Here is a 25,559-nt window from a genome sequence, read left to right as displayed (position 1 = left end):
ATTTAGAGAGAAGGATGTTGTGGGAGATGATGTCAAAGGCCTTACAGAAGTCCAGATAGACGACATCCATAGCTCCTCCCTTGTCTACTGATATACTCACTCCATCACAGAAGGCCTCTAGGTTGGTCAGGCAGGACTTGCCCTAGGTGAAGCTGTGCTGGCTGTGTCGAATCACCTCCCTGTCTGCTATGTGCCTTAGCATAGCTTCTAGGAGGATCTGTTCCATGATCTTCCCAGGCACAGAGGTGCGGCTGACAGGTTGGTAGTTCCCGGGGTCCTCCTTTCTACCCTTTTTAAAAATGGGTGCAATGTTTCCCTTTTTCCAGTCACCAGGGACTTTACCTGACTTCATGGTTCTAATTGCTGTTTGTAAAATAAATGTATATCATAAGCTCTAATGAAACTCAAATAATAATGATTGAAATCTTGTCATTTCACCCTTTTGTAACTCCATCCTCATTGCCTGCATATATCATGAAAGATGAAGGAGCTGGGATTTTTTTTTGTGACAGTATCCTTAATAGAGATATTTTGCATCTCCACTTGTGCTTTTTAGTCTGATCTTAATTGTTACTGGGATTCTAACCTTTTCCTACAATTTGTAGTGCTTTGTCTGTAGGGTTGAAGTGGTATAATACTCCGCACTAGTTGTGTTTATGCTGGTACAGCTGTTCCCAGTCTGGAATAACTTTGCTTGATACTGATACAGATAGGCCCACGAGCTGATTTTCACCAGAACATTGCACTGGCAGAAGTTGCATGATCCCAGATGACAGTGTCTGGCTCTTCTGGGGGTTCTGCTTCCTTGCAAGGCCTGTTTGTTCATGTGGGTGCAGCACAAGCTGATCACTGCTATAGAGTTTCTCAAATACAGCTGATTTGGGACTGGCTGGAGCAAGCTGTCATTTGCTGGAAAGATCCTTAAGATGCACATCTGGTTAAGCTAACACCGTGTTCAAACCATGTTTGCCACGTTCAAACATTTACCAGTTGTAGTTTGGTGCCATTGGTACCTGTGATGTTGCTGCTCTCAGGAGCGCTGGAAAGGTGTAGGTGGGAGAACAAGAAGTATTAACAACAAATCTGTGCGGGGGAAGGCTCCTGGATGACTTTTGATAGCCTGTTCCCTTTCACAGCTGAATGCATTTCGAAACTGTAAATGGATCCTGTTGCTGTCTGGCAGTAAAAAATAACTGCCTTTGTGTTTCTGTGCAGCTTTTCTGATCGTTTTATTGGGATCAATATTAAACCAGGTGGGACAACATCCTCTGTGCAGGCAGGCTGCTGGATTCAGTGTAGTGGGTAGGAATCCTGTGTTTGTAACATCATATATCTTGATGATATGAAAAAAGCTAAGGCCGACTTGTTAACATTCGCATTAAAGGATGACTATTAACATTCTATTGATGAAACGGGACTTAACTGTAGCAAACATTTGCTGTAATCTTAAACACTAATGTATATGGTAGACTCACATTGATGTAGTGGCTGAAGATGCAGTATTTACACCCTGCTGAGTACCGAGACTGTTGAGGAGTACATGCTGTTTTAAAGAGGACAGATTTTGATAAATGCGTCTCTGTCTTATTACTAACATGCTTGAGAAGAACGTGCCGTATTCACCAGTGGGATAGGAAAGCCCTCAGGCTCCCAGCTCTCATTCCAGCTTTTCAATGTGGATCTTCGTCTTGGAGTCGTTTCTGAGAACGTATTTACTAGCGCAGCTTACAAAAGCATGTATTTAATGTGTCGTCTTCTGTTGTTGAGGTGATAAATCCATAGACAAATAACAAAACCCAAAACACTAGGGACTTTGCTAATAACTTAGGAAGGAAGAAATTCATAAAAATAGGCTTGGGGTGAAAATGGTGTAGGTCCTTCAGGCATAAGAATAATAAATCCCTGGCCTTTCTTTCACAGCACCAAGAAGTTCACAGCCTGTGTGTTATTAACTGTAACATACTTCCTAAATTTTCTTCTGTGTATCTGTTATCCTGTAACTTTTTAGCTTATTTTAAACATCATCAATTTCATTTTCTAATCTTCGTTCAGCAAATTACTTACTTGGATTTTGCCTCTTGATTCTAAACCAAGCATTTGTTCAATCGTAAAAAAGAGTGCTTAACATGAAATGGCTCCAAAACTTTCGACAAAACGCTGCCTATAATAGAACAAAGCATAGTGTTGTCGTAATTTATGATGTTTCTTACTGATCCGCTCATCCAAAAAAGCATGTTTTGCTCTCTCAGCATTTGGTATCTGACATGTTGTCTTGTGCTGACAACCACAGCCTGTTCCAGATTAATTTAGGCCTCAGCGACTTGCTCAGCATCACAAATCCAATTTTTGGTAGAGCTGAGAATAGAGCCTCTCTCTTCTGTCGCAACTTGGTTCCTCACTGTAATTATGGGGCAGCTTTCCTGCTGAGTGAGTGAGAGAGCCTGTGTTGTGACCAAGCCCATTATAATGAACAGGTCCCACTTCATATTTTGATGAATTCCCCTTGCTCAGTAATTTTTTTTGCAGTTTTAAAACATAATTCCTCAGTGAATTGTGGCAAAACATGATTGTCTAATTAAAAAACAGAAGCAGATATTAATTTTCTGCTTTGGCAATTTGGAGTTCTCCACTACTTGTTAAGCAAGAAGGTTGAGGAAGTGATTGTGTCATAAGCCGATGGACAAGCTGTGATGGATGTAGGAACTTGAGCAACTTGTGTTAAAATGTTTGAAAGTGTTGGGAAGGTTGGTTTGTTTTACGTAGATTTATGGGACTAGTAGCAGGCCAAGAATTTACAGTAAAGGAAAGGGGCTTCCACCTCCTTTTATTTTTTAGAAATAGTGCTTACATTTGCAGACCACCTTTCCTGTAGTGAGGCATAACCCAAGGAATCAAGAATGCTTGAGATACCTACAGAAACACCAATTCCCCTTTCGCCCTTGATCACAAAGACAGTTCCTCTCCCAATAAATCCATAATGTCTTTGTAGATTACACAGTCATGGAGAAAACTAGTAATTAATTTAGTGGTAGGAAACAGGAAAGGCAGTGCTTGCTGGGATGTGACATGACACCATGTGTTCACCGGAGTGCCAAATATTCACCTGTGACTGTTTGTTGGAGTGTCTTCTGATTGCAAAACAGAGATGTGCCTTTTAAAAAAACATGGGGGTCATATAGGCTCATGGGAATTTTAATTACAATTTTTTGGTGTTTGTTTTTTTTAAAATAGCCCATTTAGCTATTGAAGGAGAGCAGGAAGAGGACCACAGAAACACCTCTTGCCATTTCTTCCTTCCTTCTACAAACATCTGAGACAGTAAGATGACATCGTGCTGGGGACACCGCATGGTGACATTTTTAAGGAGTCCTTAACATGCAGTTTATTGCCAGCGTATAAAGTTTGTTGGCTTGAAAGTTTCCCTCTTCGGCTGCAGGCCCAGCAGGTGCTAAAAGCCCCCTGAGTTGTCTGTTTACCGGAGGAACAAAGAACAGGGCTGGCTTCAGGCGGGAAGAGGTGCAGCTGGCAATTGGTGGTTATGATTGCCTATCAATAGGTATTCATCGTATTAATTAAGCTGCTGTTGTTAAAACCGGAGCTAGGGTACAGCTTTTCAGCCTGCCTGTTGTAAAGTAAGCTGAGTCACCTGTGAAATGGTGTTAGTAAGAGGGGTCCAAGGCTTGCAAGAAGGCTTTCTTCAAACCCTTTTCAGGCTGACAGCACCGTCTTTCAGCCGTCTGGTTGTCTATATGCAAATGACAAATGGCATTCTCTTCTCTGGAAGCTCTGTGCGCTGCTTTCTTGAACCTTGACTAGCAAGAGCCAAGCTGTGACCTAATACTGCTTTTGTTCCTCAGCTGCAGGCATCTAACAACAAAGACTTTCAGCCCCTTTCTTGGCTCTACGTGAGTCTTGTTTTGCAGCCCTTTAGTTTTTGGCTTTAAGGTTTTTCTTTTTTTTTTGAGCATGAAAAGACAAGAATATGCACATTTTATTTTCCTTTATGAGACCATTGTGAACTAGTGTGTGACTTTTTGGGATGCAGGTGGTTTGCTTTAACAGTTTGATGGAGATCCCTGTAGTGCCTCTTAGGACTACTGAGGTGTTTTTTTGCTTGTTCAACTTACGTACTTAAGAGTTCTTCCAGTTCAAGTTTAAGTCTAGCTCAATTCCACTTCTGTAGCACATAAAGCAAATGAGCTGTCCTCTCAAAAGTCCTACAGAAGGATGTGAGGAGCAGAGCTGAGCGGTCTTACTAACTGGTGGTTCGGCTGGCCCCCGTCATGAGTGCTGCTGAGGAAGGACAGTCTGAGACTTTCCTCCAGGTGGTCTGTCAAACAGAAAGGTAACAATTGTAGGAAATTCCTTTCCTGCCACCAGCTCACAAGCTCAACAAACAATCCCTTTGTGGAGAGACTGGGGTCATCTCCCTAGTTTCTTATTTTTCTTCGTTAACTACTTGGAATTTGTTGAGCAGTTCCTTTCTGGAGGGATTAGGGAGTGGTGGTCTGTTTCTCCCTTCCTGAAGCTCTTCAACCCTTTCTGAGAAAACCAAAAAAGAAGATGACGTAGAAAACATCCTATAAACAATCCCGTGTTACCATACACGACTTAATTTGTTCTGCCAGAGTATAAGCTAAAGTGTACATGCTAAGTTTGTGTTACTGCTTTTGTTTTAGGTGTTGACATTCTGGGCTCTTCATTCCAGGGAGGCTAAAAGGCCGAAGGCAACTCAGTTGTGTGAGCAACACATCAATATACTGTTCAGATGGAGGCATGTTTCTTTAGAAAACAACATCCTTCCATCTGAGAAGTGAGGCAGGCTGTGTTATGCTTTTATGTGCAGTGTACTGACTGATACTCAGCCCTGCCCTGGTGTCAGAGCTTCCTGATTTATGAGGTCGTAGTAGAAGCTGCTGATTGTAGCTGCTCATAACGAGCATGTAAAAAGTCACCAGCTTTGACAGATGTGACCCAGTGTTAACATTTTTTTCAATTTTTGTTTTCTATAAATTCTTGTTTTTCAGAACTTGCATTTCTTCCATCAAACTGTGAGAAGATGATGTTCCACTAAACGCCCTGTGGCATGTCACGTTCTTTGCAGGGCTCCTGTTGATCACTGTTGCAGTTCAATAGCTTCATGTATATCAGGCTTGGCTGTCCTAAACCCATATGGTGTATGCCCTGCCTTCTGTAGCATACATTTCCAGGAGGCTTGTTCAGGCTGACATACATTCTTACACCCACTTGTTCCTTTTAAACCCACTGCGCCTTTGGTAAGGTCACAAGTAGGGTGTGGAACAGCCTTCTCTTTAATTTCTTGCTCCGCCTCACTTTTGGAAGATCAGGTCATCAGTTTTACTGGTCTCCTTACTTTTGCCCTTTCCTTCAGGTCTTTCTTCCTTGCCTTTGTAGTGGTGCCCTTTTCAACTGAGTTGCAGTGAGGAGCCACATACCTGAAATACATCTCTGCCAGCTGAGAGTGGATAAAACAGGTCTGGGCAAGGAAGGGTGTCTCTTTGTGGACACAGTGCAGGCTGGAATGTGGATGTAATTGCCTGAGCCAAGACTAACTCCTTGAGGTGAAGGTTTTATTTCTTTCCTGTGAGTAAGCTGGGAGTGTGTTAGCTTGGAGTAGCAACAGGTTTAAGAAAATGATTTCTTTTTGTTTCCTTTTCTCTGTTTCTAAGAAAAGATACTCCTTGTGTTAAGAAATTAAAACAGAGGCTGGATGCTTGCTCTGAGCCGTTTGCCACAAAGGAGAGAAGAAAAAAGCAATCTTTACTAGTGCAGATTTTTTTGTCTTTTTTTTTTTTCCTTCTTCAGAAAGGGGCTTCTTCCTAGAAAAGGAAGGGAACTGGAGTTGTTGAGTTGGCAGGTAATTGATACATATCTGCCCAGTCTGAAGAAGTGCTTAACTTTTACATAACTACCTATGAATATATTTAGGAAGCTGGCAAGCTGCAGTGGGCTGTGTGTTTTTCATTATTTCAGTGTTTTTAAATTTGTTGAAAACGAGCTTCTTTTATGGGTGGTAGAGTTCATTTTAAGTTGTCATTCAGAAACACCCAGAGGGGAGGGGAGGCATGACAGTACAGCAGATCGTGCTGTGCCATAACTCCAGGCAGGATGGTGGTGTGCCCTAAGGAACAGCACGTGGCACGAAGCAAAATCTGGAGGTTCACCAGCCCCGCTATGCTCCGATCAGCAAGACTCTGGGATTTGCAGCACTAGTGTAATTTAGGCAGCGTCTGAAATACTTAGCTCAGCTTGGTCTCATTTTTGCTGCTGTAGCTACTGAATGCATAATTACCTGATTAATGCGGAGATTTTCATCTTCAGACCCCATTGCAAACACTTATTAATTGCATTTATAGATTTATAAATTTGTAAAATTAGAGGGGATAATTATGATTCTGTAATTTGGTCTCTCCATGCAATTGAACCGTTTCTGATTTCCTACCACAAAATTTTGAGTAAATCTAGCATTTTATTCCCCTCGCTTTAAAAGTGTGTGCTTTATTTTAGGAATTTGTTTTCTAGCCCCGATCTCCAGTCATTGACATTTCTCAAACCATTGCCGGGCTTGCTGCTTATAAGACAATAAGGCTGGTCTTAATCTCCACTTTTTAAAAATCAAATGAGGAGAGCTCTTAGAACTGCCTCAATATAGGGCATGTTCTCCAGTTCATAGATGTTGCTCTTCCATTTGCTTTTTAATATCCTGTTTTCTTTGTAAGTAAGAAAACTGTGTTTGCTGTGCCAGTTATGTTTACAGGGGTGCCAAGTAACCTGCCTCTTCCCTTGCTCCAAAATTTTGTCACCATATATCAAAGGTCATTTTACCGTTTCTGGCTTTTATCTGGCATAGACTTCTGTCTGGTTGAATATTTACCAGGATCCTCCATCATCATCGTCAGCATCATAGCATCCAGAAGAGTATTTCTGTTCAGGGAGCATGACCTACACTCTTTTGTTCCTGGATCTTGCTTGGCCTCACTGGGACACACATTACTCTCTCACCTTGCTCGCCAGATCTTAGTGGCCAAAATGATCTTAGTGACCAAAATACAGAACAAGTGCAGAAACAACCACCATTGATGTGTTTCTCTCTTCCCTGGAAGAATCTTGATTAAGTCTTCTGAACTAGAGTTTAAGAGCGTTCAAGATTCAGCAGTCTGCTTTTAAGCATCTCAAGTCAGGAGCTTGGCATGTTTCCACTCTCCCAATTAATAAGAGGCTGCTGGCTGCTCTGGATTTCCCCATCCCTCAGAAATACACCTCTTTAGTGTTAAACCTTTTATATTTGCCCTCTAATGCTAATGTTTTCAGAAATAGAATGACTTAGAAGTAAGACTTTCTCCTAAAATGGTGTGGGATTTAGTTTGTTTGCTCTTAAGTTTAGCCGTTTTATATATAAATATAGATTTGGCTCAGTATTCCCCCTTCTCCCCTCCCCTTCTTCTACTCTGTTCATGTCTGCAGGAAGTCCTTTACCACTGGGTGACACTGTTTGATAGTTCTTAACATTTGCAACAGTGAAGCCCTGAAGAAACTGTCCTCTCACTCTTTGGACTTCTGATTTTGAATCAAGGCTTGGTTTTCATATGAAATCCTATATTTTAATGTAGTTAAATTTGATTCAATGGAACCTGCCCTGATGTTTAATTTAGTGGTCCAAACTGGCTGGTCTAGAACACTGATGGTGCGCTGTGGCTGCAGGGTAGTATAACTGATCAGTTTAAACTGATGTTATTTGCTTTTCTAATCTTAAAATCTCTTTAAAAAATGCATCATTTCAGAATTGCATATGGATCACTGTTGACCCATGTATAAGTAAGTTGCTAGTTACCTTTTGGGATTAATCTAGTTGCAAACTGTGCTGTGGAGTGCATTCCCTAGGAGGCATAATTTCAGTCATCTTCTCCTGAAAGTCATGTTTACTGTGGTGTAATAATTACCTGTTTAGTGTATTGGTGAAAGCCAGATATATATTCCGTTGCATGCCTTTGCTAGTCATGATTTACTCCTTTCAAATGAATGACATTAGATGAGGTGGAGGGGAGGGGGTGTGTGCACGACATGCTGTTGTTCTGCAGGAAGAAAGCAATATAATTGCTAAGGGCCTTTTTGATGAGAGATGTCCAAAACACTGGATCTTCTCCTTGCCATCAGAATGGCTTTCCGCATCCCCAGACCTGTCTAGGGATTTCAGTAATCACAAGGACCCAAGCAAAATGAGTATGGACAATATAAAGTCCTTAATAAACACACAGGACTTCTGGGGAAGATAAGTGATGTGAGATGCATAGTCTGCTTTATTTGCCATTAGTCTCCAGTTGGAACCACAGTGTTACAGTGGGTTGAGCATAGACCAGGATTTAGGGAAGATGGGCACTGTTCACAGTGTGCTAGTCTTCATCGTGTGTCTTTCTGTCTTTTCCACTGCTTGTATTAAAAATTAGATGCTAAGTAGTTTGTTGTAGGGAAAGTATATCCAAGTTTTGCCTGTGTCTGCCAAAAAGGGGACCTAGTCTCTGCCCGTGGTGGTGAACGAAGGTCTCCATCTCCTTCTTCCCTCCTAATGCTCTTAACAGGTCCCCTTTCCTGAACACCTCTGGTGGCAGTAGGAGGGGAGAGGCACTTTCTTTCTCTCTTCTTCCACCTCTAATTACACAGCTGCATTGATACCTCTTCAGTATTTTAACTGAGCAAGAGAAGAAATGCAACTATGTAGAGCTGGTACTTTCAGCTAGTTTCAAAGTCGGTGGCAGAGAGCTTCATCACAGATCTTGCAGTCAAGGGAAAATTCTCTTAGATTAATACAAATTCCTGTGATGATTTTAGTGGAAGGTGAGACTATTCTTAAAGCTGTTTGTATCTTTCTGCATCTCTTTTCCAAGTAGAATAGAGACCAAGAGGGACCAGCTCTTCTGTTGTCACCAGCATTGCTCTTCAGCCCGCAGCCTCTGGGACAGGGATCTCGGCTCTTCCCTTAGCACCCAAGACTTGACTGAACTTTAAAGCACAGGAACAGAGACTGCCTGGTGGTGTTTAAATTGAATGAGAGCCATAAGCAGCTCTTTGCATTTGGGAGAATTGTAACGGTGTGGAGCACTGCCCCAAATCTTGCAGTCTTGTCTCCCTTTAGGTGTCAGTGCCAATGCAAACATCTTTAAAATGACCCTCTTTCTTCTGGTTTCTCACCGAGTGGGTGTTTTATCTGTGCTTTGTTGACATTACACTCTCAGCAGTACTTAAGGGAAGAAAATGAGCGTTAACTGGATTTCCTTGAGATTTTGAGTGCTCTAGTTAATTTTAATATCCTCTAAAGTGACAACAGGAACAGCCTCAGTAGCCAGCGAGCCCTGCTTCTTTCCACATCCTTGACATCACTGAGATTGCTTTGGGCTGCCCTGGTCAAGTAAGCGGCACCCTTGTTCCTGAGAGAAGTTTACACTGTCTATCAGTCTTTGTCAGCCATGCAACTAATGAAGCCATTAACTGATGATACCCAGTGTAAGGAAGGTGCTGTTAGTTAAACTGTTCTGGCATAGTATGGACAGAAGTTTTTCAGTCTTGCTACTTCACTTTGTCTGCTGGGATCTCAAGATTTTGAAGTGCATGACAAGAAGCAGCGAGATTGTCCTTGCAGAAGCTTGTGGTGGTTTCTAAGATGCTCTTCTCTTTTATGTGTGTAAGCTGAGGCACACAGGGATGAAATAACCTGCCTAAGATCAGTAGGGCAAGGCCGGATCTGTAAACAAAAGCCAGATGCCTGCCAAAGGGTTTAAAAGTCCGATGGTCTTCGTTTTGTTTGAAGAATAGTATCGTAGTAAGTAATCTGGTAATGGGGTAATATTCGATGTGCGATCCCTATGGCACAGTAGGTACATGCTGCCCTAAACGTGTTTGATTTTGAGGCAGGTGAAGACACTCTCCTCTCCTGATCTAGAAGCAAAACTCTTGTAGCTGGCAAGTGGCAACCTTTTTGAACAAAACATGAGGGGCTGGGAGGAATTGCAGCTGCCAGGACCTCTCTGGTCCTTCCCTCTCCCTCCATAGGCAGTCTGGCTGTGTTTTGCTATGATCCAAACCCCATCATCCCTTTCAGCCATGAAAGACAATGTGAGTAAGAGCCAATCTCCTTGGATGGTGGCTGGCTTGAGCATCTTGGCTGGGAAGAGTATTTTGTATTCTGTTTCCAGGAACTCTTACTTTGAATTAAAGGGTGAACTGTGGGAAGTTATTAATGATATCTATAATCAAGGATTAATCAAGTAAATCTCTCTAGTCAAGTGCCTCTTACTGCACTGAGAGCAGATAGATAAAAATGATAGCGGTGGTGAGCTTTCATGTGCAAACAGTGCTGAGATGGTGTGCCCGGAAAGCACACTCTGCATTTAAGTAGCTCTTTTGCTTTCCACCCGAGCTGGCCGATGCAAGGTGGTGCTGGTCATTTAATGTCTGAGCAGAGACACGCTGAAGAATTTTTATTCGAATTCCTCTCAAAATCAGGAGGGGGGAGAGTACAACTGTATTTCTTCTCAACAAATGCCTTTGGGTTACTTGTAACAAACCGCAAGTCTACGCGGTAGTTTAAAGAGCTAAAAATGTAAGTCTTAAAAAATAGCATTTGATGGTTTACAGTACAGCTCAGAACAGATGTTGAAGCTTTTTCGAGAACAAAATCTTACTTCAGGAGGTATTCAGTGTTTGAGCTAATGCTTCTGTGGAAGATATTAATTCAAGAATTTATTAAGGTAAAAAGGAAATCACATGAATTTAGCCTTAATGTAACTTTTGGATCCTGGACTAGTCTATTATTTTGATGTTCATCAGTATTTTTAGGCATTTATTTATTTGCTTTTTAAGGCGCCTCAAGTCTACCTCTGCTTTCACAGCTGGAAATAATTGTGGGAATCATTTGAAGGGTGAAAATGCCATATATATGTATAATAATATAAATATATGGTGTCTCACAGGAATTTTTTGTATTCAGATTCCATATGTAGAGGGTGATTTCTGGTATGAGGAATACCAGATAGAAAATAAATGCAATTCCCTGAATGACATATAAACGCGAGGGGTTTTTTGGCATGAACTTCCCTCTCTTGCAGAAGCCATGGGAGCCCTGTTGTAGCAAAAGCTCTGGTAGCTACTGAATCCTTAACCTGATGTTGTTAAGATCCAGTGTTAAGATCATGTTTCCAGTGTTACTACCATTAAGGGACTTCTGCTGAAAAAAACCCTCTATAGATAAAATAAAAAATAAATAACATTGGAAGCAAGCATGTCTGTTGGACATATTTCCCCAAATGTAACTTGCATGCTTCTGGCACACCCTGGTTCAGTTGCATCTATTCCATATGATCAACCTGAAGAGTCTCTTCTCTTCTCCCTGAATTTACTTGCGCTCCAAGGAAAATAAATGAGAGAATTGCAAGTATGTGACCCCTTGGTCTTGGCTCTCCAAGACTGAGGTACCAGTATGGTATTTCTTGATTGCTCTAAGAGCATCTTTGTATCTGAAAACATTAAACTTCTATCTGGGAAGATACTTGAAGTTATTTTTATACAGAAACATTTTCTTTGTCTAGTAGGATATTGAAATTGCTTTGCAGTTCTGTTTGAGGAGTTAAAATTCCTCTTCCATGCAGCATCCCCAGTTTATTCTTTCTGGATGAAAATCCACGTGTACATAAGTAGTCTTGGACAAAGTCTATGAGAGTTACTCAGGCAGGACAAGATAGGGTAGATAAATGCTTTTGTGCTGCTTGTGTAGCAACAGCTAATTCAGCAAATGCACTGGGGAAGCACCTGCCAAATTAGTGGGCATATTAAACTTGAGCCAAGCTCAGCTAAAACATCCCCTGAATCCAAATCTCTTTCCTTTGTCTTGGAGGAAGGTAACAGGGAAACACAGAAATGGATTGTGCATTCTCAATTGATCATGTAACAGTAGATGGTTAAAAGGAGCCTTGGATGCTCTGAAGGCAGCATATTCCTGCTAAGTGATTATTTGGATTATTCATGTCCCACTGTTGCACCTAGTGATGATCTGAAAGCAGCTTTATGGGTTGTGACTTTTGTGGTGATGAGCACTAGAGACTCATGGAATTAATATATTTTTAATTGTTATTGCTTGAACATTGATTAAACTTTGTTTAAGGACTTCTAAGGGATTCTGTTATTGAGCTTGACTGGTTTATTGGTGTGAGCCTGAATCTCAGAATGAAACTCTGGGGCTACACTGCCAGCTCTGTTCCTGTCTGACGTGCCTTTGTGCCTTAGTTTCCTTTTTATGTGAAACTTGCCTGTGCTTTTGTAAATGTTTGCTTTGAAAGGGTGTGGGTAGAAATCGCACTATCTTAATTGTATTGTTAGTGTATAATATTACACAGCGACTCCGCAGGACTGGGTTGGTGGCCTCCTGCCAGACTGAGGTTTGCAAAGAGTGTGAGAGGATTCACTGAGTGGGAACTGGGTGCTCTGTTTTGCTGGCTCTGTTTGGAAATCCTAGCTGAAATCATTTACAGCTTAATCACACACGGAAAGCGTCTTCAGTTCCCAAGGGAGTTTTATTCATTCAAGTTTGCTGCTAGCAGAGTTCATGTTACATTAGGAAACCACGATTCCTGACCTCTGAGTTGAATACATGTTTTTAAAAATAGAGATGGGACAGAAGAAAGAAGAATAAATAGACTTCATTTTAAGGGCTTGCCAAAAGCAAGTCTACATGCTGCAAAATATTACATCAAACTTTCTGAGAAATGATTGAATCAAATTGTTTTTCAGGGTCTCGTGTTAGAAGAATAGTACATTGTTTATGACAGACAGTTGTAGGATAATTCTGCGTTTTTCATCTTCGCCTAAGCAAACAGAAGACTTGTCTTGAAGAAGCAGCAGGTTATTTTCAGATTTACTTTAACAGAGAGCTGTCAATGGTAAATGCCTTCTAGAAGACTCGCAGCCCCATCAATGCAACAAAACTGATAGACGAGTACAGAAAAACAAATATTTACAGAGCAGGTTTATTTTGGGTGGAGGCTGAATATGTAACATTTGAGTTTTTAGTGGCGATAAGCCTGATGTCAACACTGAGGAAGTATGAATCGTGTCCTTATTTAAAAAAACAGAAAAAAACTGTAGCCAGTTTATTCAATGTCTGTGGTAAAGAGAATAGCCTTCCACGCACTTTTTATTAATGGCATGGTGCTACATGGCATACATTGAGAAATATGCTGTGGTTTGGGTTTTTGGGGGGTTTGGGGTTTTTTTATATGGCATGCAATTAAACAGCAAGGGATTTGAGATATGAGTTCAGTGGAGGGCCACCAAGATGGGCTGGGGGCCAGGGTGCAGGTGCTGTGGCAGAGGCTGCAGGACCTGGGCTGGCTCCGCCCGGAGCAGAGGCAGGGTTGGGCGGACCTAATGGCAGCCCCCTGTGCCTGGGAGGAACTTACTGAGAAGACAGAGCCAGGCTCTTCACCGTGGTGCATGGCTGGAGGGTGAGAGGCAATGGGCATGAGTTGATACAAGAGGTTTATATGGGTGTAAGGAGGAGCTTCACCATGAAGATAGGTGAGCAGGGTTGCCCACAGAGGCTGTGCAGACTTGGAGAACTTCAGGACCTTACTGGGTGAAGTCCTGAGCAATCTGGTCTTAAATCATAGCTGTTCCTGCTCTCAGCAGGAGATTGGATTAGAATTCTTCCAAGTTTCTTCTGACCTCAATTTTCCAATGATCCTGTATGTTTTGCACGTGTGGTGATAGCTGGTTGCTTGATTGAAGCAAGAAGGGGTGATGGGAGAAGTATTTTTATTGCATGATCAATGTCAATAAGAGTTTTATGTCATGTACAGCAATAGACTTACATACTTGTGAACTGTGGGCAATTTTTATATTAGTTTCAGAGGTCCCTGTGAGAAGTAGCACCCCCACAGAGTTCAAAAATGCTACATATAAATTTGCCTTGAAAAACTAATGCAGGGGCCACCCTGAGAGCGGCTCACACTCGTAAGATGTTTCTCATCGGATTTGCTCCGTGGAAACTTGGTGTGTGAGATGTAGCACCAATAAAACACAATTCATGTCATCCATTCAAACAAAGAAGCTGAAAAGGCTGTGCCGGATCTATTGGACACATTCAAATCCAGAGTGGCTTCCTTGCATCTGCTGAAAACTTAGTCCTGTTGTTTTGCTTCTTCCTCTGTAAGTGCACATGCAGCCCAAGCAGAGTGATGGTGGTACTGTGTAGTGTTAATGGACTGAAGTATTAGTGGAAACCTTTCCACTATATCAAGTGTATTTTGAATCAGACCCTCTGAGCAGCGATATGAGATTGCTAATGAAACAAAATAGTTTAGGGATTGAACTGAGACTGAACTTAGATAGGTTTTACAGCCCGTGGAGTGAGAGAGGGAGGGAAGGGCTGGTAACAGTGGGATCTAAATTAAAGTGCATATTCAGCTTTTACTGGGGAAAATACGCTGCAAATCCCAGTGATTCTCTGATTTGTGTCATAGCCCCGTGCCGTACAGTGTGCAGCATTCAGCTGTTCTGCCAATCAGGCTAATCGAGGTCTCTCGCCTTTTCTTTCATGTCCCGTTGATTCATCTCTGTAAACCCACATGCTGTGAGATTATTTTTTGGGGATCTGTTTGAGGGGCCAATGTTTCATCAAACTGATAATTGCAGTGTGCCAGATTCTGCGTGCAGGTTTCCACGACAGCAAACAGAGGCAGAATTGCTCTGAATGTGCTTTGTTTTGGATGCTGAACTTTTTGTGACTGAGGCTTTTTAATGGAAGGGGGTATGAATGGTCACGTATAAATTCATTGAAAACCATAGTTTACTTGTCAGCTGTTGATTAGAAGTGTTGTGATTTGGTATATATATATGTTTTCTATAGCAGGATAGGAAAATGCCACATTTGCAGATGACATAAATCATTAAGACTTCATTGCCTTCAGATCAGTGGATTTCTGTGGATTTTCACTGGATGAAATATGGCCTTTAAGAAATACCCTCATCCAACTTTTTCCCCTCTACGTTTCCACTCAAAAATCTGTCCCCCATCCCAACAATTGCAGATCTGGCAATTTCCACATGGATGCTTTTGCTCGGTGCAGTACAGTTCAGGACTTATCCACAGAAGGTGTTTTCCCCATAGCTGACATGATACTGATGGCAGAAAATGACAGTCTGTATGGTTTTGGTACACATTCGTAGTATTTAATGTAGTCAGTGTTTAAAATGTGTTTAGGTTCTCTGTATTGCTGATCTAAAAATGCTTCATCTGAATAGGCTTATTAAAATCAATAGGGCTTTTCACATGCTTAAGCTAAATTATTTGTTTAGTTCTTCTTAAAATGGGGGGAATCTGTGTCTCCAAGTCAATGGATGAAGGCTCTTGGAAATGATGTTGTGAAATTGCCAACTATTTAGCAAGATGCTACTGATGTTTGCTCTGAGAGCCTTTACTTACTACAGACAAAATTAATCTGGGAAAAGTATAACTGTTACCAGTGTAATATGCTGCCTTTATGTTTTAATACATCTTTAAAAGGCCTTTCAATGTAGATTTACTGCAGTTTTTCCCATTTTACAGATACTGTGAATAAGGACACTGAACCCAAAGATCCATATCCCATTCCAAGAAAGATTATGGCTGAACCAGACTACATAGATGATGACAATCCTGAATTAATTAGACCTCAGAAATTAATTAATCCTGTGAAGTCATCCCGGAATCATCAAGATCTCCATAGAGAGCTGCTTATGAATCAGAAAAGGTAAGAGTCTAAAAATCACTTGTGCCACCCTCCCACCCCAAACACACAGCTTGAGTTTTAGTTTCATCAAAATGATGTTTTACCTGAAACCCAGCAGACACTTTTTGTTGATTCAGATCTTGTAGATGAAAAGACTCTGATTCTTAACTGTGGCATTTATTTCTGTTTGAATTTCAGTTGCTCGGCAAAAGCTTGCTGTAAAAGATGTCTCATTTTGGTTTTGTGAATACTCACAAAGGGTCAGTTTCAAGAGGAAGCAGTTCGGTCTGCCCCTGTCACATTTCATATTGGTTACCTGGGCACTGTAATTTGTCTTGAATTCTTAACTTTATCAAGTATTTGACAAAATTTTGCTATTACCAGCAGGATGATAAAATCTGTGGGTTTTCACCATTCCCAGCGCACTGAGTTTATGGGGCCACTTTTAAATCAAAGAAATCATATATTTTATTTCACATGAAACTGTTCTCTACTTACTTGATCTTCCTTGCAATGCAGTGTGATAGTCTGGTGCCTGCTTTGCTGCTGCACAAGTGTTTCTTTGTATGTTATGCAAATACTGCTTCCTTCATTCTGGGATGGGATGCACAGCTGTTGCTGTATATATTGCTTTTAAAGATGTAAATAACTGGAACTTGATTTCGTCAACTTGAGACACACAGGCACTTGGCCCAGAGATAGCTGAAGTTCCATTTATTAAATCTCTTGAGCAACAGAGGACTCATTTAGAAAACACGTTAAGAAAATAGCCACCAGACCACATGGTAGACGAAAAGCCACCAAGCCTGTTGAGGTTCCTCCATTTAAACAAACAGAAACTAACTATGATGTAAATTAGTGATTTGGTGCGTTGAAGCCACCCAAAATGGACTTTCCAAAGGCAAGGGTGTGGGGATGCACAAAACAGAAGTGGAAGAACAGTATTTCAGAGTGCATTTGAGAATAAAAAGTTGCTGGTAGCAGCCATTCAGGCTTTTTGAAACACAGGACCTTGATAAAGGAGAGGAGGAAGCTATTGCTTTGGCTTTTCCAGCACAACTGGATTTGTCTGTTTGGCAGGAAGAGTCACATTATGAAAGTTTCTCCCCCCCGCCCTGGGGTAGTATTTTGAGGGGAGAAGGGGTCTTTTATATGTGAAATAGCAAAATCCTCACAAATGCTAGGCTTAGGTACTTAATTCTAAATGAATTGCATACACAATACAGCATTTCTTTAGTGGTGAAGAAGTAGAAATGTTTTACAGAATGCCAACTGAATTGGAAGAAACTGGCCTAAATAGGTGTTTGTCCTATTTTTCGTTAATGGGATTAAACATCAAAGTCAGTTCCTAGCACCAAGAAGTTTATAGGCATTGAAAGAAAGATAGTTGAAGTTTCCCGACTTATGATCTTATTCTAAAGGATGTGGAGGCTGCAATAAATTAAGGCTATTTCTTTTTCTTTTAAGTTTATGAAAGCATAAAGCACTTTTAAATAGTATGGAGTTCTTTTCTTTTAGGAGAATATCCGATTACACAGAGGAGTTCTGCAGCCCTCAATACCCACTCTTCTCTTATTGTGATTTTGATTAGCTGCAGGTGTTAATTTTAGATTCTTATTTATTGGTGCAGAAATTAAATACTTTGAGGGTTTTCACCAGCAGAAAAACTGGTATTTTTGAGAAGAAGGTTAGTCTTCTGTGCTTTGTGCCACTGTACTAGCTCTGATACGAGGCTTTTCAGTAATGTAGATATTGCGCTTGTGTTCTGCTTTGTTACTGCAGACTGCCATATGTATCGAGGACTTCTAGTGCTCTTATAGAAGTCTGCTTAACATGCATCTTATTTTATTGTGAAGACTCAGTGTAGGCAGCAGCAGCTTCACTTTTTGACAAGTCAGTTCTGAACAGCCATTTCTGGATCTCAGAAGATACTAGGCAGTGCTGGTCTGATCATTCTCCATGCCTACTGTGAGCAGTGTCTGTTGGGTCTTGAACTGATGTAGTTATTTACTTGCAGAAATGGTAGTTGTTTTGGGCAAACAAAGATCAGGTAGTGGTACCTCAAGGCACTGGTCACTTATCTTAAACTATTTTTACTTATTAGGACTCAGCCTCAGCTCTGCAGAGTATTGGTCCTGTCCCTTCCAGTGGTTTTAACCCTCTCACCTCTAACTTGTGTTACAGTGCACTTTGCTTACTCTGTATCAAAGCTTTAGGATTTTTTATTTAACCAGAACAATCACCAGGAGATGATACAAGACTCCCAGTTAATCCAGTAGCTGCCTGTTTGTTGCTTTTCCTTCTTACATAGGAGAGTGAAAATAGGATTGATGTTACAGTTGTTCTTTTGCAGATCTGACTACCATCCCCATTTGATTAGACTGAGAGATTGTATTTACTTGTATCTTCTGCGGGTCCCCTTTATTATAGCTACAGCACATCTAAATCACTCTTGTGCCTCTGCTTTCTTAGGGTGCAACCTTACTGAAAAAAGGCAGATACAAGTAATGTTATTTCGCAGCTTGCCTCTGGTTCGTGGCTGTCTTGATTACTAATTGCCAATGTGGAAGTTTCCATTGATTCAGCTCTCACTGACCCAGTAGTGGTAGTAGTAATAAAAAATTACTCCAGCTTTTCTCTGCCTGACTTACGTTTTATGTGTTAAAATGTAATTAAAATAGCATGAAACATAAAATATTAACACAATCTTGTAGCTTCTGTTGCATTCAGGCCATAAGATCTATTATGAGAAATAGGGAACAGCATTTGGTGTTGCTAAATATTTGATTTTGCTGTCCGGGTATGTACAGGGATAGAGTGTTGCATAATATATGGAGTCATTCATAGATGTCACCATAAAATGGCATTTTAATGTATTATTGGACATGCTGTCAGATATGCATATTATGGAAGAATTAGGCAACTGCAGATATATAGTAAGTAGAGAAGGGTAAAAATATGCTTTCTGAAAGCTTATTCAGATTATTGAATTTCTTAAAGTTGAAATAAAAAATGGTTGATGTTAAACTTAATGCTGGATGTTTTCACATAATAGTCTTCACATGGAAGACAACAATAACAAAGGCAAATTTTGGATCTTTCTGCTCTGACTTAAGTGACACAAATAGCTGAATAACGGGGATAGCTTCAAATCTTATCATAACAAATTTTGAAAACATCATAGCATAACAGAGATAAAAGAAATAGCTGAAGTCACAAAAATAAGTAGGAGTGTGTATCTGTGTGTGTGCCTGTATAAACAAAGTCATGCATCTTCCCAAAGAGTAAGCTTCCTCATTTCAGAGTAGTTGGCTTGGAAAGCAATTTGCGCTGAACAGACCTGAAACATTCAGTTGATGTAGCAGCTAAAATCTTGCGAGAGGGAGAATCCTCCAGCCTTTGTCTGGTCTCCAAGGTGACTGCAACTTTTTTTATTCTGGATTTTTGTTTTCTTAGCCTCTTTGTGATTTTGAGTGTAGCCTGGGAGCTCTCACTGGAAATAGCTTCGCAGCCAGGCATGGGTAAAGCGCTCACATTTTCAAGGAAGGGCAGAATCCATGATTTCCAGGAGCAATGTGACAAAATCCAGAGGGAGACCAGTTTTTAGTTTTGTCCGTGAAAACTTCTGTGGGCATAATACCCTGCGTAGAACTGTCTGAACACAATCTCTCCGAGTTATCAGCCAGCAAGGGAAGTCTCTTTGTCCAAAATTTGTTTCTAGCTTTGCTAGAGTTTTGATTTGTGATCATTTTTTTAATCCATTCTTCTGGAATTGAGAGAATAGAGGGAAGACTAAAGATGGAAGTAAAAATAGTGAATTATCCAGGAGAAATACTAGCATGCACGTTAAAGGGAAATATCCTCAGTAATAATATGGCTTAAATTCTAGTTTAGGGTTTTGGTTAGAAACCAGGCAAATGTCTGCATGTTTTTTCCTTTTAATTAATGATTTATGTTCCAATGTATCTAAATAGGCAACTACTTGACTTTAGAAAACCTGCCTACAATTCTGTGTGAATTTCTGCTAATTAAAACTGATCTTTCTTCCCTGTTTCCCCTACCACCACCACTCCTCCCATTTAATTTGAAGGGGTCTTGCACCTCAGAACAAACCAGAGCTACAGAAGGTGATGGAGAAAAGGAAACGAGACCAAGTTATTAAACAACAAAAAGAAGAGGAAGCACAAAAGAAGAAATCAGACCTGGAAATAGAGCTACTGAAACGGCAGCAGAAACTGGAGCAGGTAAGATGGGGAATAACACTACCTTTACACATCTACATCTGAGCTACGCACCTGAGGCTTCCTTTGTAGACAGGAAAGAAGCAGCAGCTGATTTTTGGCACATTTCCTCTGATCAAATGCAGATACCTTTTTTTACACTCTACAATTACCTATTTGTTGTCACTTACCATATAGAAACTGCATATGGTGTCTGCCTTTGGACAAATGAATCCTGCACCAGCAACAGGAAGGTGTGTGGAGCACTGACCTTATTTAACACTTGCAACTATTAGGCTGTAGTGCATCAAAACTGGATGCTTAATGAATAAAAAAATATCAGTTGATTATTTCTCCTGGGTTACGTAAGAAACAATATGACTTAAAAAAGATCTTTTGTAGCCTTAAAACGTATGAGCCCATTGGTGTTTTCAAATAAAGGAAAAGATCCTCAGACCCTGAGTATGGAGATGATGCGGAGTTGGAGTTCATTGTGGTGAAGCTTACTGCTAGGCACAGGGCCAGCCAAATGCCTCTGTGCCTCTTAAGGCACTTCGTGTACCAGTGAGGAAATATTTCTACAGTGAAGCACCTCATCAAAGAAGTCACTGTGCATCAAGCATTGCGTTTATTTTTAAATAAATGAATGCTTTAAAACAGTATCTCATGTTTTTCTCAATGGAAATCAATTAAGCCAAATAATTACTCTATTGAAAATGAGGTGTAATCCAATCATTATTTAGGTTTTGGAGGGTTTATTATAGTTTTTTTTTAATTAGGCTTAGAAATATTTTTGGAGGGAGAAAGCTATAGTATTTTTAAGTGTATCATCCTGTCACTTTTCCTTTCTGCTCTTAAGGGCCCAGTTTCAAATGGTTCAGCTTGTGGGAAGATGTGATTTGAAACTAAGCCATCCAAGGACATATGTAGAATAGAAAATTCTGTTAGAAGAGGAAAAGCCTGTCCATTGCAAACAATGTTGTGACTTTGTAAACATCATAGGAATGGCATTAATTGACAACACGACTTATGGAGGAACACTGTCATGATTTATTGTAACACGGCATGTCCCTTGCCAGTGAACCAGAGACAAAGGAGAGATTATTTAGGTGAGCCCTATGTGGTCCCCATTAATCAGGGAGACCTTGGTCTGTTAAAAAAAAAAAAAAAAGCTCATTTCAGGAGCTTTTGTTAGTTTTCTAAAGGGTTGTTTCTTCCTTTCTGCCGACTTATCTGCCTTCACTGAGGATTGCTAAGCAATCTGTATTCTGTGCATTGTGTAAGCCATGTTCTGTATGGGCACTGTATAGCCTTGCCCTGTAGAGCAGAGTGTCTAACCTCACATGGTGATTTTGAGTGTCTGCATGGGCAGGAGCTCCAACTGGGTTAAAAATGTCAGTGAATGGGCTCTCAAAACTGAACAGCTAAGGGGCAAGGAGGATTATTTTTTTTTAATTGCTTTTTGTGATAGGCAAAACAGATACACCAAAAGAGGTTCAAGTTAGATACAGAAATCCATACCTAGACACTCAGAAATAAATTCTGCAAGTGTGCTCAGTAGTAGCTGTTCACATGTGTTCTCCCACAAGGCACATTTGTCCTTGTCCTGTTGTAAAAGCCAGAGAAGGGAATTATTGTTGTTTCTTTAATGAAGATGTCCAAGAATTTCCTCAAAAATGCTTTATCTTGTTCTCGTACTGGGCTTGCAGAGTTTTTGTCCATCTGGCAAAGATGGACATCTGGAATGAGCTAGAGCCAAGGATTTGAAAAGACTTATCATTTATGAGAACAGAATACTCTCAAAGAAATGCAACTTTATCGAAAGAAAGGAAGCAGTTTAAAGAGTTTTGCATGGCCAGTTATTGAAATCTTTAGTTTTTTGTCTTGTATTTCGATGATCTGTTTTATATACTTTTTTAATGTGTGGTTCCCTTTTAAGCTGGAACTGGAGCAACAGAAGGTACAGGAAGAGCAGGAAAATGCGCCTGAATTTGTCAAAGTCAAGGGCAACTTGAGGAGGACGATCCAGGAAGCAACAGAAGCACCAGACTCCTAGAGCCAGCGCCTGCTAAGACTTCCAGCTTTCCTGCAGAGAGAGGCTTTTGCAAGTTGTCTCAGATTTGCCTCTCAAGAGGGAGACAGCATCCAGCTGACACTTACTGAAGATGAGATTTTTAATTCCTGGGATGTGTGGATTAAAAAAACAGTACCATAACCAGATCGACTTGCCAAATGCAGTCCTGAGATCAATGGATAAGGAGTCTGTTTGTCAGTTCAGTGTCACGGACCAGTCTGACATGCTTACTCGGAGATTTTAACCAGGGATACTAGAGAAACTTCTTCAGTGTTGCACTGCTTTATCTCTTGTGATCCTAGTTTAGCGGAGGTACACAGATTATATTTTGCTTTAAAACAGAAAAAAAATCCTCCTGTAATATCTTATGAAGCTTTGCTGTGCAGGTAGATTTCCTCCATCTAGACCTACAGCCTGTGTATATCCCACAATAATTTGTGTTTAGTTGGAATTTTTATCAAATCTGGGAGAATACGAGGTATGTTGGTCACTGCTGCCCATCCCCACTAGGATAGGCAGGTGTGGGCAAGATGAGAATGCTTAAAATTCACCAGCAGTGAAAAGTTAAGCAGCCTTTAAAGCCCAATTCTCCCTGTTTGGCATGTAGAATTTGGGCTATGAAAGAGCAGAAATCTGATGATCCTCTCACCAGGGAGAATCCAGAAGCTGATTTATCTCTTTCTCTAAACTTACACCGTTGTGTACAGGCCTGTGCAGTACTACCTGTGAATTTACCTCTCAATGCAAAATGACCTGTCTTCTACTTTCTGTGTTTTGAAATCCTACTTACTTTGCTGTTGTGGCCTTTCTCCTCCAAGGACATGCTGATCTGAGTACAGTGTTAACACGTTACTTGGTAGTGTTTAAACTTATTTGCTGGAACTGAAATTGGGAATCTGATCTGCCATCAGTTCCTGCTCTTTGCTTGCAGGAACTTGTTGCAGTTCCTGCAGCAGAGCAGTGTTTAAGCCAGACCGAACTGATCATTGGAATCTACTGAAATGAAAATTTTTTTCCCTAAAGTGAGGCATAAAATGAAATTCATTTTATCCCATCCTTCCTTAACCTCAAGAAAGAAGGGAAGTGTGTTACCACTGAGTCTTAGGGTCCAATTCTGTTACCTTCTGCCTTTCCACAAGTTGCCCCTGTGACTTGCCATTAAATAAAATATTGCTCAGCTTGCATAGGGATGGCAGAATCTGATCCTTCATGCTTATGACTACTAGTTATGCAGGAAAGCCTGGGATGAGGAGGGGGGAACAGGTTACTCATGTAGGGTTATAGAATTGGATTCTTACCTGGTGTGAATGGGTGCAGATATCTTCAGCATCTGAGGAGAAATCCTCATCTTCCTTGGTCGGCACAGTGCTAGCTCTCACTGAAGCTGTGTTCATCCATATCAGCTGAGGATCTAATCTAGTCTTTGCCTTAGGATGCTAAACAAAATAATTTCTACTTTGTAATTACATTGAACATAACTATTTGAGAACACTTTTTATTAATATCAACAATGGCGTGTTTGTATTGTAAAGGTGGTGGGGGAGGGTTTGTTGGTTTGGTTTTTAGTTCCTTTTGCCTTTCCTGTAAGGCAAATTGGACGTTTTAAATACAATTTCAGCACAGCACTTGGGACAAAATGCTCACAATTAGAAATGTTTCCTAGATACAGACTTCAATTTGTCAAGATCCAGGCATTTTTTATGAGGACATAATCAGATTAAGAGTAAATTGAATTGTGATAAGTGTATTGCCATTGATTTAGATTTGCAGTGTGACTCATGTCTAGAAGATTAAATGTGAAGATGGTCTACCAGACTGTTCAGATTATGGACATACAAAAGACAAACACCAAACGTAAGACTCTTCCATGTATTTTCTCAACAAAGGAACACCCTGAGTGCTGCAGGTTCTTCCGTGTCTCCTTCCCTTCTTCTGGAAGGAGAGGATCTTCCTTTCTGGCAGCACATTATTCAAACACTTGCACTGATTGAGTTTGTTTCATGTTTTTGAGACAGCACTATATACGAGCCTTCCACGCCACACTCATGTTTTATCTTAGCCGCTCCCAGCCTACCAAACTTCATGCCTCTTGGTTTCCCCTCCACAGTTAACCTTCTGCTCAGTATGGAAATGTCTAGAAGTTGGTGAGAAAACCTTTCTCTGGCTTGAGCGGGCCATTTTCCCTCGGTGAGCATGGCAATCCTACCATGCGTGCACAGTGAAATGAAGTTGGTGTAATCCAAATGGCACCGGAGTCGGTGGGGGACGAGGACCTCTCTTTGGCTTCAGTGAGCGTGTTGGATTGGGCCCTTCAAGGCTGAAGGCATTCTGCTTTCTCTCCATGTTACCTTGTGATTCAGAGTAGAGTTTCTCTTTCTGAAACACAGGAGGCCAGAAAAATCCCTTGTACATACAGCATGAAGTAGGTTTTTGTTTTCAGTTGGAATTAGTTCTCTGTGTGAACAGAACATCAATGTGTGTGTTAGAACATCTTTGAATTCTGCTGACCCTTTAGTCTAGGAATCCCAGCCACCTTCATGTCGATTTGACTGGCAAAAGCTTGTCTTTAAAGTCAGGATTGGGCTAGAATGGGCAACCTTTACATGGGTAGTCAGCTAGTCACACCACAAGTGTCCTGTGTGGCTACTCAAGTGAGAAACTGCTTGCCAGTGAGCGCAAGCAATTCCTAATCTGCCCTTTAGCTACATGGGTTTTGAAGCAATCTGGCAATTACTTCAGTGATTTGAAAATGGCTCACTTACCACTTTGTACTTTTTTTAAAACTCTTGCTTTTGATAGTATAGTAGTAAATTTTTTAGCATTTTTGTGGCTTTAACCTTCTGTTAATATCTGCACTTGTTTGAGTGTACATATATAAATATCTATAAATATAAAAAGGGAGCCTTAATGGATTTGTTTTCATAATTTAATATTTTTTGTATTTGCTCTTGTATAATTGTTTTTAAGTAAAGGTATTATGAGAATGAGGGTGGAATACTTAGAACCAAAGTTATGCTTAATAAAATCTACTACATGCTTGGCGTATGCGGTGGTGTCTGTCATGTCCTGCTGAAAACAAAACCTCAGGGACTGCGCTGAGATCCAGGTTATTTAATGTTCTGCAATGCAGGGGGAAGTATCAAGATCGTGATGACTTTTGGTTCCTTTAAACTGCATCCGTGTTTGTGTATGCAAAATTATTGGCAAATTAGTTGGCAGAAAAAGCTTGTTGTGTCTCTTAGTCTTATTATCTTTTGAATATATTTGATGCAGAAAATGTTTTGGACTGTGTAGTTGTTCAGCTAGCGCAAGGTGAGGCGGAGCATGAGGGAAAACTTACGATGGGAATCAAATAATTGTGGAACATATTCCCTATCCTGCTAACTTCATCAAGTGCACCAGGCAAAATTCAACCCTGGAATCGTTAGCATTGCAACAGCTCCATCCTGAAAGGGAGTGAGGAAAGAGTAATGAGCCTGGTCCTGGGTT

The 25,559-nt window shown here is 40.7% G+C and overlaps 1 protein-coding gene across 4 annotated transcripts in view; it reads left to right on the top strand.

The window, feature by feature from the left end:
- FAM107B (family with sequence similarity 107 member B) overlaps positions 1-25,116 on the top strand; it is a 65,117-nt gene extending 40,001 nt beyond the window's left edge. For all 4 annotated transcript variants that reach the window (XM_072858227.1, XM_072858236.1, XM_072858210.1 and 1 more), the window contains 3 exons: positions 15,614-15,797; positions 19,867-20,020; positions 21,936-25,116. In XM_072858227.1, coding sequence (XP_072714328.1) covers positions 15,670-15,797; positions 19,867-20,020; positions 21,936-22,052 — 399 coding nt within the window. In that variant the 5' untranslated portion in view covers positions 15,614-15,669 and the 3' untranslated portion in view covers positions 22,053-25,116. The remainder of the gene's footprint in view (positions 1-15,613; positions 15,798-19,866; positions 20,021-21,935) is intronic.
- The last annotated feature ends 443 nt before the right edge of the window (positions 25,117-25,559 follow it).

This window comes from Ciconia boyciana, chromosome 1 (genome assembly GCF_034638445.1).
Source record: "Ciconia boyciana chromosome 1, ASM3463844v1, whole genome shotgun sequence".
Lineage (NCBI taxonomy): Eukaryota > Metazoa > Chordata > Aves > Ciconiiformes > Ciconiidae > Ciconia > Ciconia boyciana.
Note: the sequence above shows the minus strand (reverse complement) of the source record. Positions and strands in the feature narration are given on the sequence as shown.